This window comes from Macadamia integrifolia, unplaced genomic scaffold, assembly GCF_013358625.1.
Source record: "Macadamia integrifolia cultivar HAES 741 unplaced genomic scaffold, SCU_Mint_v3 scaffold149, whole genome shotgun sequence".
NCBI lineage: Eukaryota > Viridiplantae > Streptophyta > Magnoliopsida > Proteales > Proteaceae > Macadamia > Macadamia integrifolia.
This window is the reverse complement of record NW_024868226.1, coordinates 32,357-53,212: the sequence shown is the minus strand read 5'-3', so window position 1 is coordinate 53,212 and position 20,856 is coordinate 32,357. Positions and strand designations below refer to the sequence as shown.

The window sequence follows — 20,856 nt, the reverse complement described above, 5'->3', positions numbered from 1 at the left end:
CATTTTATGAAGTGTGGGAAAATACTTACAATGCTACTCCATTTTTTTTTCCCTAACGACGGGTATCCAGGCCTTCGGCCTAACTAGTCCCATGGGTCCATACTGATTACTAACCCCATAACCACATGGATCGGATCATATTGGGGTTGAATCTATTCAACTTTCACTGAAAGTAGTAAAAAACACTAAACACTCCCATGTGAATGGCCCAAGATGTGCCTAGTGAGAGTCAAATCTTATCTAATGTCCTGCTTTCTTTCTATAAAGTCATTTGTAGGAAATTAGATTCCATCTACTTACTATTCCGGTAAAGTGATCCTCTCTTGCAGAGATTTTTTGGATAAAAATTTGACCTATTATGAAATTATTTCGCTTTTAGAATGTGTGCCCATAGAGATTGATCATTGGTGAGGAGTCTCCACCACAGTTTGAGAATGAGGGCTTTGTTATGGATTTTTGAATCATGCATTCCAAGTCCTCCAAGTGCTTTGGGTTAACATATTTGTGCCACCTGATGAGATGAAGTTTTTTGGCTTTGTCCTAATCTCCATTTCAGAAATGTAAGTAGATAGAATCTAATTTCCTACAAATGACTTTATGGAAAGAAAGCAGGACATTAGATAAGACGGGGTCAAAGATAGAGCCGATTGAACTAAAATTGCTCTTCCAACAACGGATAGAAGATTGGTCATCTAAACGCTTATTTTCCTTTCCACCTGTTCGACCACATAGGTAAAATAGAAGATTTGGCTCTATGATGGAAGAGCCCAGTTCCAAGGTAAGAAGTGTCCCAACTCATTTCTTTAATAGCAATGACTTTGCTTCAGGCCAATTTAACAGAATTGGATACAGTAGAGCTAAAGGCTAGGCCACTCTTATCCAGGTTTATAGTTAGCCTTGACAAGTCAGAGAATAAATTTAGAATGCATCTTATGATAAATATATCTTCAAGAGTGGTTCTACAGAAGAAAAGATAAAGGTATTATAAAAAAAAAAAAAAAAAAAAAAAAAAAAAAAAAATGAAAAACTTCAAGGCCATATCTAGAAGTTTTGATCCCCTTAAACAAGTTGAGTTCTCTAAAGTGGTAAGTAGTCTAGATAGTCCCTCTATGGCCATAATAAAAAGTAAGGGCTAAGAGTACATCCTTGTCTAATACCCTTAGTCGGTTCAAAGTGTTCAAAAGCAGAACCCTTGAGTTTGATAGAAAAGGAGGATAAGCTAATTAAATTTTCCCGTCTATCATCAAAATCCGAATAGTCAAACATAGCGCTAAGGTATCCCCATTCTAACTTATCCCTTTGCCATGTCAAGCTTGATAGCAACAAAATTGGTTTTACCTTTTTTTTTTCTCTGAAGTGAATTAAAGATTTCATGGGCACTAATAATATTATCAGTAATCCGCATTCCTAGAATAAAAGCGGCCGAACTGAGGCAAAATGTTCTTGACATTGATCTCATAGTTTATTTGGGAATAAACAAACCAATTAAACAAAAGTAGATTGTGACCTCATAAATGATCAAGTAGTGATAGGGCAGGAGGGTCATTCTAGGCTTTCCCATCATCAACTCCATGACCATTTGCATCCCACGACAACTTCATGATCAATGTGAGAGAATCGCTGAGATGGCCATATTAGTATGATTCAGTTTAGCCAGGATCAATTATGCTTTCTAGATTTAAATTCCGCTGTTGATGGAAGATTCGTAACTTTAATTTCTCAATTTTTATTTTTTCGAGAGGATTCCCTCCACCACCCATGTGCAACTTCAAGCTGGGCCTTTGGAGGGGGTGTATTACGAGAAAACACTAAAATAGGGAGGGTATACAAGACATTTTATAAGGGAGGTTGTTACATTAATTTGAGCATTAAGAGAGGTGCTTGCATGCAATTTCAAATTTTAACGGACAATGTACAAATCATTTACCCTTTAATATATAGTAGTTTTGTCTTGTGTCTGATCAACATTTGGGGTGCATCTTGGGATGGAATCTTTTCCATGGGAATATCATCAAATTTATGGTGTATCTCGAAATTAGATCTTTTCGGTTAAATTAGCAAACCTTTTATTATCGAACTTGGAAGCTAAGAAGGAAAATCTTTAGCATCGTCATCCTCCAATACGCCAAGGCAACACATTTTGGATATGGTTTGGAAGCAAATTTGGAGTTGTAAATCTCTTCCAAAAATTAAATCATTTCTTTTGTGAACTTGTGTTGCGGACCTTGCTACAACCATGAATCTTCGTAGAAGAGAATCCCAGTAGACCCCCTGATGAGGATATTTCTTCCCAACCACGGCACGGGCAGGGATTATCCTGACCAATGCTACACCTCGGCCCTCCATCAGGTCGTGCTACCATCTAGGCCCTCCATCAGGCTGTGCTACCACCTCGGCATCCCGACATGCCGTGCTGCCACCTCAGCATCTCATCAGGTCGTGCAACTACCTCGACCCTCCATCGGGCCGCGCTACCACCTTGGCATCTCATCAGGCCGTGCTGCTACCTCGACCCTCCAACATGCCGTGCTGCTACCTTGGCCCTCCATCATGCCGTGCTGCCACCTCGGCCCTCCATCAGGCCATACTGCCACCTTGGCATCTCATCAGACCATGCTGTCACTTCGGTATCTCATCAGGCCGTGATACCATCTCAGCATCTCATCAGGCCATGCTGCCACCTCGGCCCTCCATCAGGCCGTTCTGCCACCTCGGCCCTCTATCAGGTCGTGCTGCCACCTCGGCCCTCCATTAAGCCGTGCTGTCAGTCACCTTGGCTCGACTAACTTGTCACCTCAGTTCGACACAGTTAAGTAATGCATCCGAAAACGTGCACACATCCACTCCTACATTCAAGTGACTTGATCCCTGATCATGGGGGCAGGACTCTATCCACTACACGTCATCAGAGGCGTCCACCCCTCTCACGACTTGCACCTCTGAGATCAATGAAGAATATTCCCAGAATCACAGTGCCACTCCCCTCAAGGACCCTATACCAAAACTGGACTCTCCACAAACACTCTTCCTTCTCTCTCCATCAGCAGACTATAAATACCAAGGTAAGCCTCCATCATAAAGGGGGGATCAATCACTCCTTTTACTAGAAAAGCTCTCTTGAGCATCTGCTGTGGAAAGATCTGACTTAGGCATCGGAGAGTCCCCCGTCGGGTCATCCCGGCTCTCCCCTGTCATCTCTTCTGTGCAGGTCGACCAAAGCACTAAGAACTGCAGGGAAGATTGTTCAGTCAATTTTTACCGCATCACCCCCCCCCATTGTGCGCATTGTGATAGTGTGCAAGAATCAACATCTTAATATGCATTGTTATCATTGATACTACTAAAAAATCTCTAGATGGGCCGCTTCTATTATTACAAAAGGGAGATGTGTCTTACTTTCCACCAACTACTTGATGATAGAAACAACTTTCGACGCATCAGAAAGGGTCTTCTACATGGGTTGTTGCATGCTAAAGAAGAAGGATGGGAGGTGGAAGAAATATGGAGTGATGATGAGGATATAGGAAAGCTTATGAATGGAGATACTAATACTTGTTGGTTGTGGATGGTCATCCCACTTGTTTTGGATTTATCAACCATTTTGTTTAAACCTATTTTTTGTCTTAAACTGATGAATTAATTACTATGCTCCAATCTATAGCCTAAGGCTATGAACTAGAAATTGTCGATCAAGAAAAGTGACCTAATGTTTAACACCTTTTTGGAAATTTTAAATTTTTTTCCCATTTTCTTATTAAAAAAAAAATATATATGAGATCAATCAACACCTAGTTTATTTCACAATAAAATCAAGCACCTTCGAATTCAGCTATTAATGACCATAGTTGTATAATAGATTTCTTTAATTCAAGATTTAGATGGTAATAATAGATAGGATTTTGTGGCCATTAGAAGAAAATAAGACAATGGTGTCACTAATTTTTTTCCTTCCAATGGAAGAGGGAAGTTTTTATATATTACTATAACACATATCAAAACATCAGTTCTTCCCTAATTGATGGCAACAATACTGCTTAATTATGTATGTTGCTTTATACTATATTTTTCAAATGAATGAATTACTAGTGACAAGTATAATGTTTAATATTTATTATAATTTCATTTGTTTTGGGTAAAATTGTAGTTTCATTTAATCAACTTGTTGCATCAGGAAATTTCACCTAGGTGGTCTTTGTATTATGCATAGAAAAACAAATACGAGAAAGTGAGCGCGGGGCTAATCCGATGGGGGACTCTCCAATGCCTAGATTAGATTCTTCACAAGCAGATAGTTCTAGTAAGAATATAAAAAAGATTGATCATTTGGAAAGAGGTTTCTTGGGTTTTTATAGTTGCAGATGGCGGTCATCGAGTGAGAGTCCCGCTTTATGGTAGATTTCTGTTGCAGGTAGGAGTCCGAGTATAGTAGGAGTTGTAGTAGGAAAGTGAATACGATAGACATTGCCATTATGGGAACTCCTCGTTTTGGTCATGTCCTAGAGAATATGGCGAGATTTCCTTCATTCGAGGGAAGATTCGATGTTCTAGTGAGAGTCCCACTAGGATTCGTTTCGTAACTTACGGCCTACAAGTTAGGTTTGGCCAACCCCCTTTTTGGGACATATGTTGATGGTGGTCTATTGAAGTCTTGCGCCGAGCGACCAAGGATAAATGGCGTGGTTGTTGAGCTACTTGCCTCAAGTGATACATTGCGCCTCTGCTGTCTGATAGGTAGAGTTCCTGGGAACCTGTCATTCAGTCGAGGCCCATGCAGTTGGGCCCCTTCAATGATTTGGGCAGCCATATGAGTGAACCGCACATGATGTTCCTTTAACCCCAGTACTAGCCTAGCCGTTCGGCTACTAATGCTTCTTTAACGATTTCGGTCAGTCGGCTTCTGTCTTGGACACCTGCCCCAGGTTGGGTGAACCATGGATAGGCCTAAGCCGTTCAGCTATCCTCATGTCTTCGGATCGCTAGGTAGGTGTCATGTTATTGCTAGTCACAAATTTTTGCCACAACACAACTTAATAATGCTTCCAACTATTTTCTACAACATTTTTATGGTGGAAATTACCTTTATTCTCCATTCACATAATTTTATAAAGGATCCAGCTTTTCTTCACTAACTACTTCTGATGGTTGGATAGGATTTCTAGAGCAATGTGAGGGAATGAAACTCCATATAATAAGTGAAAGTTATTATGTCAATCACAATGGTGAATGATGTGAGAACATTGAGAATTTTTACCTTGTAGATGAACGAGAATATTCTACTTCTATGAGAGAAGGAATAATAATAAGTTGATACCCATGTTAGGGTTTAGAAGCTATGAAATATAATTCCAAATATGACTCCAATGGATGTATAGGACAATCCAAAGAATGAAAACTTATTATTTTGCAGACCAAGTGTCACGCCCCGTTTACATAGAACCGGACCGATGATCGGGTTTCCTCCGGGTAACCATAAACCATCAAGATCATCAGACACAGTAACCACAACACAACAAGCCACATATAACTTAGAAATAGAATAATGTAAATCATCGGAAGTCTTGTCATATATGTATACCTGTAAATTTCCCCACCTACTCTTGATATCCAAATTTTTATACATAGTATATTTACATGTGGGCTCGTATGCATGATATTTACACAAGAAATAACAATTTAATTATTGAAAGCACAAAAAAAGGAATATACCAAAAGAATAAAAAAGAATAGTGTATTGGAATAACTACTGTTGCCCCGCTACACAACTATCGCACGAGAATCTAACTCCTGGGTCAAATCCTTCTGGGACCTACCAATCCCCTACTAGAGGTTCGTCAGTGGACCCCGTCACTTGTTCCTCTACTGGGTATCCTGTAAAATCATCTAAAAATGTGTGTACGCGAGGGATGAACTCACTAGCTCAGTAAATGGAAAGATAGACTCACATAAGCAATTGCAATTCAAATGATTCTATATGCATGAGATTCATTTTAGTTCTATTCACCTAAGCAACATTACTAAGTTATAGGTTACGTTCTACTCACAACCACAGTGCACGTATACCTCGGGTTTGAGACGTATTCTCAATCCCATGATATGCCCATAGGGTTGTCAGAGAAGGCCAGTTGTGAGCACTCGAAAAAGTAAATCATGGTCGAACCACAGTAAAAAATAAATGCAATATGACTGGCCCTCTGAATGTATCACTAAGGTTTCCAACTGTCCTAATGATCAGCCAGGCGTACTTCTAACCACCATGATGGTCACGACCGACGCTTCTCCCCAGTGATAACCCAACACCTAAACTCCTATTGGGAAGAGTCATAGCATGAGGGAGTGTCAAATCCTATCCACATACTCCTATATGAGATAGTACGACTGCATAGTACTTTCGTGTCCCATTCCACGGTGTATCAATGCATTTGTTTCCAAGACGACTACATCATCTAACCTAGCCATTCAATACATGCCCGACTAATCATCATTATAATCTAACAATCGATAAATCTGTGCTCATGATTCAATGCAAGAAGCAAGTATTTGTGAATGTAATGATTCAACATAATAATTCATGTGTGCATCCAATAGTAGTCAAGCATATGCATGAGAATGACATTTATAATGTCAATATAATATATATGCAATAAAGATGATGCCATAAATACTCCCAAAATAAAATCAGTGTCTTCTCCCCACTTACTTATTCCTGTAAGAGAATATGCACACACGATAAAGGATAAGATCCGGTGTGCGAAGATGAATGTCTCGAAACCTAACATAGATAAGAAACTTAGAATACGTCCATTTCAAAATTATAAAAAGACGTAAGATATAGTCATGACACGTTTAATAACGTGAAGAAGGCTGTCGATGAGTTTAAGTTCAAACGGAGCTCATTTGGACTATAGGTGGGTTCTACCATCAGGTCTAGTACTCGTCGGTCCTACCCATTGGTAGGACCTCGGGGTTAACTTAAGATTGACGGGTTGCTACCGATGGGTCTGGTACCCATCGGTCCTACCCGCCTGTAGAACCCCAAAGCCCAGTCAGGACCAGTGGGTTATACCAATGGGTCTAGGTACCCACCGGTCTTACCCGCCTATAGGCATCTAAAGCCCAGGTAAGACTGGGGGGTCACACTGGTGGGTCTGGCTACCTGCTAGTGCTACCCACCAGTGTTCAACGGGTTCAGTTGTCCTTCTCTTCTTCATCCCACCTCTTGGGAATCAAAAGTGGTTGTTCCAACCTCATTTCTCACACAGTTTAGGCTTCATTCACTTGATTATACCATAAATCTAAGTTAAATCAAAGTTTTTGAGAACAAAGTCATACCTTAGCTTAAGAAACCCCCAAAACTTAGGCTCCTCTTTCCCAACTCAAAATGTCACCAAAATACCTTCAAATCTTAGTTTCCTTCCTTAAACCTTCAAAGAAATCACGTAAGGTTTCTATTAACCCCTTTGATTTGACCACATACAAGAAGGTTTCATCATATTCCAAGGGTTTACGGCGTTACTTACCTCAATATGCAGATCTCAAGGCATAGGTCATTATTCCGACGACGAAAAGGTAAGATACGACCTCGAAAATCAAGGGAGAACACTTTTCCCTCTTCCTTCTCTTCTTCTTCCTCTTTTCTCCCTCTTCTTTACTCCTCTCCACCAACCTCTTGCTGAAATCATAAATGGGAGAGAGAGAGAGAGAGAGAGAGAGAGAGAGAGAGAGAAGTAAATGCTATTTATACCTTGGGTTATAAATATCTACTAAGGCTTGTTTGGTTTTGTCCTTCTATGGGCCAAAAGACATTACATCGTGATACTGGGCGAAATAGTAGGCATTATTGGACACACATGACTTCATTACAACAGGGAACCCAAAACAGACGTGCTCACCCAAGTTGGGCTTGTTAGGACCCATATTTCCCTACAGGTGGGTCACATTGGGGGGTTCGCACCCACCAATTGGTCAAAATAAGGCCAATCTTGTTGTATTTTGGCGGGAAATGGGTTCTAAATGTGTATCTCACTCCCGCCACCTGTCGTGGACCAAATTCTCATCATCCAATAAGATATACATTTTCTACTCGTACATGGCCTTATGATACATGCAAGGGCATGACTTAGGCGTGCGAATCACATCGGTTATCAATTCAATCTTGTCCGATCACCCCGCATTTTACGTCACCCTTACTATCACACACCATAGGGCACTCGCGTCAACCCTTGTTGGTTCAGACTTTGCACGACCAAACTGAACCAATTGGTCAATAAGTCGGTTTTAGGGAGCAAGGCTCTACACCAAGGAAGGTGTTAGGAACCTTGGTCCATCCAGATATGCTGTTCTTTATTTATTTTTTTTTTTTTTATTTCTATTAAAAGGTTAATAAAATATCTGCTAGATAATTATAAAATAGAATAAGAAAATTAAATAAGAGAATAGATGAAGGAAACTTACCTCAATACATATGCCACAAAAAGAAAAATAAATGAAGTTCAGATTTGACTTGGTGGTTGCACAATTGCACCACCAGTTCTGCCAGGTCTAAACTATCTAATCTAAGTAGGGGTGTCAACCGGTCAGGTCGGTCCGGTTTTGGTCGGGCTTAATCGGGCTTGAAGACTTTCAAAGGCTACACCGTGTCCGCCCATTTAACTAATCGGACTTAGTTATTGAGGGCATGGTACACTTTATATTCGGTCGGTCGGTCTCGAACTATAATCGGGCTACCTTAATCAGGTTTTAGTCGGGCCTTAACGGGCTACGGACATGTTTAATGTTAAACGGGCTTTAACGGTTTTTAAACGGGCCCTCTTTAAAATGTACTCTTATGTTCCGGCCCACTCATGTAAGCCCAAAAAAATGACAATAAATCAATAAATGATACCAAACAGGTCATTTAGTTTTTATTCTTTAATTTGGGGGGTAGCTACGGGTTGATTACAGGGAGGTGAGCTCTATGGAAAATGGTCCCGATTGGTTTAGTCGGTGCCACAAATTAACCCCCTAGGCAGAATAAAGTAATACTGCAAGCGCATAGGTATGCACGGGTCGTGTGTAGCTACAGGTCGATCACAATGAAGTGAATTCTATAGAAAATTCAGTTCTAATCCAGACAGAATGTAATAACTAATGGGGTTGTCACAAATTAAAATAAATTAAATTAACAATGGTGAAAAAGACAAGAATTAACTATGGAATTAAATTAAACATGCAATAATAAAGTGAACCTAAGATTAAAGTTATAATGAATTAATGAACCTAAAATTATGTAAGCACTAGAGAGATATGAAATTATGATGAGGGGAAATACTTAGGAATTAGAATCCACCATGAGATTTAAGAAAAATCTACGAACAATCTAGCTCTATATCATATGCTTGAATAGGTCAATAAGAAATACGGATTTTTAAATCTAATATGTCCCATGAGTCATTCAACACATACATAGCATTAAATTATAAGCAAGACCATATTGGAAGTTGGCAATTACACATACGAAAGATAAATGGTATACATAATTTTGATTTTACAATAGGTTTTTGTCACATGGAATTAAGAAAATGGGTATCAATTGCTTACAAGTTGCTCTTCACCTCATGGTTTCATCCAATCCCCAAGTTGTAGGATTTAGTTAACCATGGGGATGAGGAAAGATGAACAACTAGAAGATAGACAAGATATTATATGAAAATAAAAAGAAGTATTTTACTGGATATGTACTGCAAAATCCAAGCTTAAGAACTTCAAATTTCAAACTTCAACTTCAACTTCAATCTTTGTTTACAACTCAAGAGAAAAGAAAAAGCTCTCTAAAAATTTTGTGCTTCTCAAGTTGTGAATTAGGCCCCTATATATAGACTAAAGAGAGTGAGTTAAAAGTAGCTTAAGAATGGGAAAGATACATGCAAGATAAGAAAGTGGAGAGTTAGAAATCAAATAGGAAAGAAAAAGATATTTGTAAAAGAAAAAGGGAAAGGAAGAATGAAACCAAGTGGCAATAGGATTTGGAAATAGAGTTAACGTATAGGAGAGAGGAGAGAGGAGAGAGGAGAGAGGAGAGAGGAGAGAGATAATATAGTTAATTTTTAAAATTCTAAAATTCAACTTAGCCCAAAACGGTTTTTGGGCTATATCTCTCCATCCTAACCCCGGATTGACTCGAACCAAGAATTAAAGATGCATCATTTTAAAGTACGAACGAATGAGTCCAATATCCAATATGTTCCAGTGAACTCCTCATCTTTTAAAATTACCACTATGCCCCTACTCTTGCACAAGTCCTCCTATGTTTGATTCTTCTTTGTTACTCAATCTCTTGATCGATCTTCTAAATTAAGGTGAAATTCCTCCTTTGCTTTTAATCGATCCATAGGTAAACTAGTGTCTAAATTGCATTAGATCCTCCCATTTAACATCTTTTTTGTGCATGATCCTATAACCTGCAATGTGAGAAAATCACGTTATGTAATTACTTTTATCATTGATTTAGAATCAAAATGCTCAATTAAAACGGTCATAGATATATAAAATATGGTCTAATCACTTATTCTTATTCCTAGCTAATCCTTTAGCATGCCCACAATTTTCCCATAGTATATGCCTTATTCGTATTACTGGGTAATCCTTTAGCATGCCCACCCTTTTCCCATATATTATGGAAAAAGATTATTGTCTTGGCTACGTGCACCCTATGAGCATGGAAGCCAATGAGAGGAGGGGCCAGTGCATGGGTTAAGGGGGCAAGGTGATCATTTTGCCCTACATGTGATCAAGAATGCATAGTTGTATGCAGCCTGATAGGTAGGGGTGTCAATTGGTCGAGCCGCGCTAGTTTGGTTAGGCCTAATCTATCTTCCCCACTTTAGGACCTTACTTCATGAATGGCTCATTTAAGTAATCAGTTATTATCAGAACTGGTTCTATTTATAAAAAGGTTGATTGGGTACTGATTTTTAATTGGGCTACCATTAATTGAGATAATAGGCCTTAGATGGGTCTTAAATGTGCTAATAAGCCATTTATCTCTAAACGGTTTTTAAGCATGTCGGGCTGAATAAACACGCTCTAAACAGACTTTGAATATGTTGAGCTAAGTTGGGTTATTAATTGGTTGATCCTGGTTAGGTGCCAATTGGGTAGCAATCTTGCATTGAGAATGACCGAATGTTATTCGATCTGAACTTAAGCCCAACACGTTTAGTAAAAGGGTAGGACCTGCTAGTGCGGGCCGGGCCAGGTTGGGCCTAGTCGAGCATGGCAGGCCTATACCGTTGCATCATAACCTACCTATTTAAGGTCTGAGTCGCTCTCGGTTGGTCTCTTGTCGGGCTCAATCCAATTACATGCTTTAATCAAGCTTCTTCTAATCAGGCTAATCGGGCCATAAACTGGGCTTTAAATGGGATGATGTATCAATAAAGCTTTAAATAGGCCTTAAACGGTTTTAATTGTCTTAGATTTAAGAAAGTTTAATATATTTTATTAAATCATCAATAATTTAGAAAAAATATTGCACTTAATTACATTCAATAATTGATAAAAATATCAATATCTACCCTAATCTATTTAAAAACATCAAAATATACATAGAAACAATCGGGCTAAATGTGTTGAGCTTGTAAATGGATTGGGCCGGTCGAACTTATCCCTTGCACTGTGTGCTACTTGTTTATAAATGGACTGGACCTGAGCCCGATACATTTAATAATTGATGCAGGTTAAGTTGATCTTTAAATGATCAAGCCTGATTGATTGAATCGGTGCGGACTTGAAATTGACACCCCTAACCCCTAGTGTGTGTGTATATATATATATTTATTTATTTATTCATTTTTTCTGGCTAAATAACCCTATTAGTGTTGCAGCGATCCTTGTACAAACTATTCCAATCCAAAGGTTTTTGTGCATGGTGACAGACTAAAATTCATACCCTTAAGTTATCGATCCAACGGTTTAATGCTATCCTAACCAGGGAAAGATATTCATTTTCCTACCGAGTCGGCCAGAGTGAGGCTCTGACAACGCAAAACCCTCTCATCCCCTCTCTATTTCCTTCTGTTCTAAAACCCCAAATACGTCTTACCCCTTCCTAACTTCTTCCTTCCGAGTTTCAGAGGTAAAATCCTCTCAGAAAACCCCAAATACTTTTATCGACGCGTTAGTTTTATGTTATTTTCTTCATGTATCGCATTTCGTTGTTGTTAGAATTCAGTTTGTTCTTTTTTTGGTAAATAATTTTGATACGTTTCAGTTCCTTCGGTAATATGAAGTCTTGTGTATCTTTTTTGTTTGTTGTTCATAGATTATATAACCCTTGTTATCCCCTTGAAATGCTTAAGCATTTGGTCTTCTTATTGGATAGTTTAGATTTTTCTTTTGTCAATTTCTGGTTTTCCGGTAGTTTTCTTCTGGGCTTTAATCCGGTGAATTCTTTGATTCTGATTATCATTTCATTAGGGTTTCAATAGATTGGAACCCTGCAACTGATTTAACTTAGATTATCAATTTGGTAGAGTACTTTTTTGTGGGATCCATGTTGCCGACCCCATTAAGTTGGGATAAGGCTTAGTTTGTTGTTGTTGTTATCAATTTGGTAGCGTCTAATGTTCCTTTATTTTACATGATCATATGTGGTCGTTTTCGTTTCAAAATGGCAATGGATTACAGTTTCAATTGGGCATAATGTATGTAAAAAATTATATCGGAAGATCTTATAGTTAATGCCTCTCTCTCTCTCTCTCTCTCTCGGTTGACCTATTTTGTCGTTCTGCATCGATGTTGAATATTGCATGGCAAGTATGATAATCGAATCAATATCTTGTTCTTAATTTCATTAGCCACCGTATCGGAAGCTAAATTTGAGAATGTTCACAGTTTGTGATTTATGAAGATGTGGGCTGCGGGCAGCTGTATTGTGAGGGTTTTTTTTTTTTCTTTCTTGCCCATGTTTACTGAGATTCTCTGTTTCTATGGATTTTGACGAATTAAAAAAATTAGATACTAAAAAAAAAAAAAAAAAAAAAGGAAAGAAAGAAAAGATACTCTGTTATGTCTGTGTAATACCATCGTCGGAGATTTGAAACTGGATTTAATACTGTGCACGTTGTATTGTGATTTTTTGGTGCAACTGGATTCATGCCACATGATGTGTTTGGAATATTCCTTTTGTACCACCCCGTCGAATATATCATTGAGAGGTCTAACTACTTATTTATCATGGCTTGTTGGTTAAGGATTGCAGTAACTTCTGTGAGAAACCTTCTTTATAGTCATAAATTTAGTGGCATTCTGTTTGCAAATTATGAATCAAAACTGAATTGTATTTTGCTTATCTTTTCTTATTCATGCTTGGGGGTTAGGAATGCCAGACATGTTGATGGCAGTAGGGGATTCTTGTTGCTTGACTTAAAATTTTAATTCCTCAAAAAATACATTATTATCAAATACTAGCTTAAACTTTCTACTATCATCTTTCATATTTTGTTTTGTATGGATCCTTGTAGCGGACCATATTAAGTTGGGATGAGACTGAGTTTGTTGTTGTTATTGTTGTTGACTGTCTATTAACATGTTAATATTGGTATAGGATTCTATGATATTAGTTTCCTGAACCAAACATATTGAGGTTGGCTGTTGATGGTGCACAGTGCACAGTGCACACTTGAGCCACCTAGGGAAGTTGTTTGAAAGGCTGTTGTTGGAATCTGGTTTCAAAGTTGACAGTAGATACATGTCATTTAATCTGTCTTAGACATTTTTTTTTTCTGTTTGGATGAATGGTAATCTGTCTTAGACATTGAAGAATACTGGCTGTGCTGTCTGAGAGTTCTCTTGCTTTGTAGTGTATACATGAATCTTGAGGTGTTTAAAGATGTTAAAATAGTTATATTCTTATCGCAGCCTTGAGAGGACCAGTTTAAAAGTCAACACAATCAAGATGGCAATGTCTAGTAAATTTGGGAGCCTTCTCAGGCAGAGCATGTCACCAAACATTACATCAAATGGGGAGACTGCAGTGACATCTATGCTGAATGTTGTTCGGTGTATTTCGACAAAACTCTTCATTGGAGGTATAATTAAACCTGTTAGTGATTTTTTATTGAATGCATTTGTAATGTAGAATGATGCAACAGGATATTTGATTGTGACTTGTCTGTGTTATTTAGGTCTTTCTTATGGGACTGATGACCAGTCTCTCAAAGAAGCATTTTCCAGCTTTGGTGATGTGACTGAAGGTGAATTATATCTGTTCTGGTGTCAATTGCGCATCAAATAAGTTGTAATGCAGTACAAAAAAAATTAAATAAATGCTTGTTTAAAACAAGAAATGGTATGTCCTTGCATTTTCTTCTGCTTCATAATTTGAATAAACCAGTAGGTTTATGGTGGTGAAAATAAACTTCTGAAGTAAGAAAATTTTATCTTGGTGAGGTTAGGACTTTAAAGCAGAGATGTATTCATTTTTTGTGTGTGTTATGATGCAGCAAAAGTTATTTTAGATCGAGATACTGGAAGGTCAAGGGGCTTTGGATTCGTGAGTTTTGCTGATGGTGAATCTGCTAACTCGGCACTCTCTATGGATGGCCAGGTTTGTATGATAAATAGTGCAATTATTTTAACTTTCTGATGGAGGGATTGCCTACCCAACAAAGAAAAGGAGTGGTATGCTAAGTGCCTTATATTTCCAGGAACTAAATGGACGGAACATCCGTGTAAATATTGCAAATGATAGGCCCAGTGGACCTCGTGGCGGCGGCTATGGTGGTGGTTTCCGTGGGGATGGAGGTTTTGGAGGTGGTGCCCCCGGAGGGGTTGACGGGTTCTAAGAGTTTCAGTGGTAATTTCTCAGTAAGAGATGCCATTTTGTTTTGTTTTGTTTTTTTATTTTGGGTGGATTGAATGAATTGCCTTTGGATTACACTGATGCGAGCATATAATTACAAGCTTGCACACATGTTTCTGCTCTTTGTGACACCTCACCACCTCACTGTAATTATCGCCTTTTTATTTATTTTTTTAATGAATAGAAATTTATTATTGAAGATTAAGACAATATTGATGCTATATCATTAGCACAGATGATTTGTCCAATTTAAAGGTTCTAGCCTTATTGGCTAGACATGAGCTAAATAGGTTACAGTCTGATCCTTTATAGGAATACCGTTATTGATTAGACCTGCATTGCCTAAACTATATGCTACTATAGGAAGAAATTACTGTTTTCGAGTGGATGGAAAAACTATGTTGACTGATGAACATGGAGTTGTGCAAGGCCACATGACCAGACAATTTTCTTTTTACCATAGTTGTGAGAGGGTTCCATGCCAAATTAGGTTGGAGACTTTATGCCACACCAGTGGCGGTGCAGAGAACAATATCATCCACCTGGTGTCACATGGGTCAGAACAGGAGAGAGAGTTAGTGTGGCTTCTCTGGTCATAATGTGAGAGGGTGCATATTGGAATCAGCACTCAGTCGGGAATCTTTTTGCCATAAATGTATTAAGTTTGGAATTCTTAATCAGCCCAAAACTCAGCCCAGCTTGGCGCTAAATAGGGAGGCACAATTGCTTGCATGGGCCTAGTATGAAGCTGAATGGGGCCTGAACGCACCAAAAATATCAGTGGATGGTGTCCCCACATCTTTTGGAGTGGGAATAGTCCCTATGAGCCCCTCAAGTCGTTTTCACTTCGAAGAGGGTGGGCATCCCAATGAAGAAACAAAGGTGGTGCCAAGAGGATTTGAACCCAGGTTAGCTGCTTCCGGAGGCCCTTTACAATAAGATATAGTTGAATCCAGTGGGGAAAACGTAAAGCTTCACTCTGATATTTAGTCATTGAAGGATTACGCATTTCTTAGAAGGTCAGCTTTACAATTCGTTTAAAACAATGCGAGGAGCAAAATACGGCTTATTATAAACATCAAATACCTCATACTCATCTTCACTGATTAAATATGAAAGCCAAGATCTCCTGATGAAGGAAACCATTAATTTAAAAGCTCTCCAAACTTCATGGGAGAAACATATATAGAACCTCAAACAACATCAATTCATTCACCTTTCCATGTTGATGGATCTGGGGTTTCTGACTCCTTCCAAGTAAATCTTGTGGTTGCATATCGGTCACCCTTAGCTGGAATTGATGAAGCTAAAGAATCAAGTTCTGTCATTTCTTAAGGTGTTAATTTCACGGACAAGGCACCAATGTTCTGAGTAAGGTTTTCAATCTTGGTTGCCCCCGGTATAGGATAGACGTCGCTTCCTTGGTGGTGAACCCATGCCAATGCAAGCTGAGCAGGAGTACAACCCTTTTGGGTAGCAATTTCATTTACTCGCTCAAATATACGTTTGTTATGTTCAATATTCTGAGCTTGAAACCTCGGATATAACTACAACAAAAGGCAAAGTATAGTTATGCCTGGTTATTTGAATTGCTGGTACATCATAAGAAGAGGGTCCTCTTGCCTAATGAAGTATAACGTTTTATTATTTGCCACTTGGTAATTCATGGGTTAGTCCATGTGATAGAGGACCAAATAAGCATCTCCCTGGTACAATTTCAGCTTAAAATGAGTAGAAAGAATAGCTAAAATTACAAAAGATGGCAATTTGTGTTTTTTATTCATCCTCATTTGATGACATTTAGGTAATTTTACTAAAACTTTGAATCAGAGTTTGATCAACTTTCGTTGCTTACTTTGGACTAAAATTAAGCCATTGAGATGTATGTGGGGTCTTCTATCACATGGACTAACCATGTATTGTCATATGGCAAATAATGAAGCGTTATACTTCACCAGACATAGTGACGAAAAAGAAAACCCTAAAAATAAAGAAATACAAACCTTTCGGAAGTCATTATCTGAAGCTTTCAAGAATCTTAGGACCATGTGCAAGGAAACCTCTTCCTAGAGGGTTGTATGGGACAATCCCAATCCCAAGTTCCCTGAGTAATTGAAGAAAGTTGATCAGATCAAAGTTTCAAAATATAAATAGATTCCCAGCAAATAAATTACCGGCAAGTGGGAATTATATCTTCCTTTGCATCCCTTGACCATAATGACCATTCCAATTGCATTGCTGTTATAGGATGAACAACATGTGCTCTCCTAATTGTGGAAGCAGAAGCCTCAAATAATCCTATGTACTTTATTTTTCCCTCTTCAACCAGTTTTTTGAGCTCTCCCATCTATAAGAAAAATTAAGATGGTTATTAGTATTGGTAATAGTTTTAAAAAACTGGATATGTAGGACATAAACCAGAACCTACAAAGGTTTTTAATTTCCAATTTCCTAGTTGATGTTTACTCTACAAAAAATCAGATGACTGAACTAAATATTGAAATCAAAATCCTTCTTTACTGATAAGGGTAAATCTCTTTGACCATGGCACAACCAAAGAGCGTTCGAATGCTGCACTGCCACTTCAGCATCTCATCAGGCGGAGCTACCACCTCGGTCCTTCATCAGGCCGAGCTGTCACCTCAGCATCTCATCAGGCCGAGCTGCCACCTCGGCCCCCATCAGCCCGAGCTACCACCTTGGCCCGGCATCATCAGGCAGGGCTCCCAGAAACGTGTTCTCATCCACTCCTACATTCAAGGAATTTAATCCCTGATCACAAGGACGGGACTCTATCCACTATACGCCATCAGAGGCATCCACCCCTCCCACGACTTGTACTTCCGAGATAAGAGGGGAATATTCTCCTAGTATACCCTAGGATTTGGAATATTCTTAGCATCAAAGAGTCGTTCCTCTCAAGGACTCCGCCCAGTAGGACTCTCCATGGACTTCCCCCTTTCTCCACTCCATCAGTAGCCTATAAATACCAAGGTAAGCCTCCATTGTGGGGATCGATCACTTCTTTTGACTGAAAACTTTCTTGAGTATCTTCTGTGGAAAGATCTGACTTAGGCAACGGAGAGTCCCCTGTTGTGTCAACCCGGCTCTCCCCTGTCTTCTTTTCTATGCAGATAGCTGGAGCATCAGGAGCTGTAAAGAAGATCGGCTGGTCAATTTTTACCGCATCAGATTGGCGCCATCTGTGGGAAGCTGTTACAAAAAGATACCTTGAGCCAATGCAATTATGGAGTGAGAAGGTTGTTTCCTCTACAACAACGCGAATAAGATCCTCTCGCGATTTACCACTTGAACATCTTCGTCCACCTCTAATGGCAGATTAGGAGAATGTCCCTGCGGAGAACCCTCCACAAAGACCCCAGCAAGCCTAGCTGGACAAGGATGTTACCCCAGGAGAGGGAGATCAGCGTGAGAAAAACCCTCAGCAATCTCGCCAAGGCCCATCATCCCGAGTGACTCAACTAAATATGGAAGAACAGATGCAGAGCCTGCAACTACAGGTGTTAGCAGCAAACACTCTGGTATGGGACTTCATACGTTAGTTTGGCTCAGCTCTCCCTATGCCCCGCACTGGCTCAGCTCAGCTGCCTAGGTTAGCTCCGGACAGGTGACCCCGAGACGAATCACCTGACAACAGTGTCACACCCCAATCAACAGCCAGGAGGGGATCGGTCAAAACATCACGCACAGTTCGCTCGGTGCCACCCCGATCTCCCACCGAGAGATGCCAACAAGGGCCCCTTTCTGACCATAATCGGAGTCCTGAGACACGTGGTGCCCATAGATCCCCACCCAGGGTAGGGGATGCCAGTGCTCTCCGCAAAGGCTAATTAGAGGCGCGTGTTTGTGCGGAGAGGAACGCGAGAACTCCTCACAGAGGATAGCTCGGGAAGCACCACCCCATGGAGGTCATCAAGCCTCGCCTCCTAGGCCGGCCAGAGGTGCACAACAGCAAGGTCAGGATCGGTCTAGCAGGCTCCAAGACTGAGGAAGAAGCCCCAGAAGAGCTGAAAGGGAACGTCGCTCCCTAGATTGCCGAGCCGAGGAAAGAAGGGATGACCTGGAGAGCCGCATCTAGCATCTCAATGAGAGGGTAGAAGGAATGCAGAGGCAAAGGCACCAGTCTGACATAACGGTAACACCGGTTCGTAATGCACTATCCGATGAGCTGATAGATGCTGAGCTGCCCCCAAATTTTGTGATACCTATCTTCAACGCATATGATGGCACCACGGATCCCTATGATCATCTCCTATACTACAGTTCAACCATGACAGTCCATGGAAGGTCAAACGCAATTCTCTACCAAGCCTTCGCAGCCTCATTAAAAGGGGTCGCGCTGGTGTGGATGTCGAACTTATGGCCCTAGTCCATCTGTAGTTATGAAGAGATGACGAGAGCGTTCCTCACACGTTTTCAAGCTAGTATAAAGCAGAAGTAAACAACACAAAACGTGATGAACATGAGGCAGGGAGCAAGGAAGGCTATAAGGGAGTTCCTTACCCGATTCACTAAGGCTACGCTTGTAATACCCTACTTCTTAAACCCGGTCTGATTACACGATTGACCCGGTTTAACTATGCAGGACCCAAATCGGAGAGAGTTGGAGCGGGCTCCTTATGGACTATGATGGCAAGGGTGACCTTAAACACCGGCTGGCCCGACAAGTCTGAGCCAGTGCCAGAAGCGACGGGAGTACCCAAGCCGTGTACATGCACCTACCATAAGGCCATGTACGAATAAAGCAGGTATTGTAGCCATATATTAAGGTATATACGTATACTACATCGTATGCCAGGGGTGGGGTTCGCGCCGAGGCCCGAACTCTGTCAAAATCCCAAGTTTTGGCCCTCAGGTGGGCTGACAGGTGGGCGCACCCACCCACCTAAGTGACCCATCCATGTGAACTATTTAGTTATTTAAGAAGTATATATATATATATATATATAGCATTTATGATTTTCTTTTCTTTTCATTTATGACACTCGTACGTTGGTGAGGATAGTAAAGAGGAGAGAGAAAAGAAAGGGAAGAAGAAGGGAGAGAAGGAAGAGGAAGAAGAGAAGGATTTCAGCGGCGCCGAAGCTTGATCTTCCCATTCTGGCCCTGGAAGAGTGATCTTCAACACTAGATCTACATTTAGAGGTAAGCAAAGTTGGGTTCCTTAAACATTCACAATACCCAAGCATAAACCCTTGATTCGAGTAGGGTTTCTTGAGATCTTGTAAATCCCCTTTGAAATGATGAATCTAAGGTTTAATAGATGATTTATGTGTTGATCTTGAAGGATTTGAAGAGGTATTGACAAGGTTGGAGAAGCATTGTGGGTTTGAATTGATTTTGAGGGTTTGAAGGTGTTCTTGAGCAAAGAAGGTAAGATGGTTTCCCATCACTTGAATCTAACCTAGATCTAGGTTAGAACCATCCTATAAGACATTGAAAGTGTGAAGAATGGGTTGGGAAAAGCCCCATTTGAATCCTCAAAGAATGGAGGAAGTTGGGAAGAAACAACAGTTTTCCCGCCAAGACCGGTGGGTAGGACTGGTGGGTCATTTGGCCCGCTTGTGAGCACCCACCTGAGAGGGCAGGGCCTTCGGGCACAACCGACGGGCCAGACTGGCGGGCTAATCGGTGGGCCACCCTGCCCGTCGGTCTTAGCAGGGACCCCTGGCCCAACCGACGGGCCAACCTGCGGGCCAACCTGCCCGCCGGTCCAAACTAGTGGGCCAAACTGGTGGGCCAGACAGGTGGGCTGTCTGACCCACCTGAGAGGCCCCGAATGTGATTCTTGCGTTCGATTGGACCCAAATCGGACGTGTGACCTTCTTTTAACGTTCTAAACATGATTTTGTGATCGGATCTCGTTAATTTTGATTCCAAAATGGTGAAGTACTAACCCCGCGCAATCATGTTAGGTTCACCAAATCCTACGCTTCTCGCACCGGATCTCACCCGTACCGAACGAGAATCCTTGAACACTACATGTAAGTGGGGAG

General features: G+C 40.4%; 1 protein-coding gene and 1 pseudogene across 1 annotated transcript; one reads left to right on the top strand and one right to left on the bottom strand.

The window, feature by feature from the left end:
- The first annotated feature begins 11,923 nt into the window (after positions 1-11,923).
- On the top strand, positions 11,924-15,073 carry LOC122063885 (glycine-rich RNA-binding protein 2, mitochondrial-like). The gene is made up of 5 exons (XM_042627575.1): positions 11,924-12,112; positions 13,897-14,066; positions 14,163-14,231; positions 14,481-14,584; positions 14,685-15,073. Exons 2-5 carry the CDS (start codon positions 13,934-13,936, stop codon positions 14,820-14,822), a joined length of 444 nt encoding a protein of 147 aa, XP_042483509.1. The 5' UTR covers positions 11,924-12,112; positions 13,897-13,933; the 3' UTR covers positions 14,823-15,073.
- A 974-nt stretch (positions 15,074-16,047) lies between these two features.
- On the bottom strand, positions 16,048-17,186 carry LOC122063881 (annotated as a pseudogene).
- Positions 17,187-20,856: the final 3,670 nt, after the last annotated feature.

What these genes read in the sequence shown, in the direction of transcription:
- LOC122063885 (XM_042627575.1), top strand. Translation starts at nt 13,934, where the DNA reads ATGGCAATGTCTAGTAAATTTGGGAGCCTTCTCAGGCAGAGCATGTCA. An exon ending in CTTTGGTGATGTGACTGAAG is followed by an intron (nt 14,232 to 14,480) that starts GTGAATTATATC and finishes GTTATGATGCAG; the next exon opens with CAAAAGTTATTTTAGATCGA. An exon ending in CACTCTCTATGGATGGCCAG is followed by an intron (nt 14,585 to 14,684) that starts GTTTGTATGATA and finishes TTATATTTCCAG; the next exon opens with GAACTAAATGGACGGAACAT.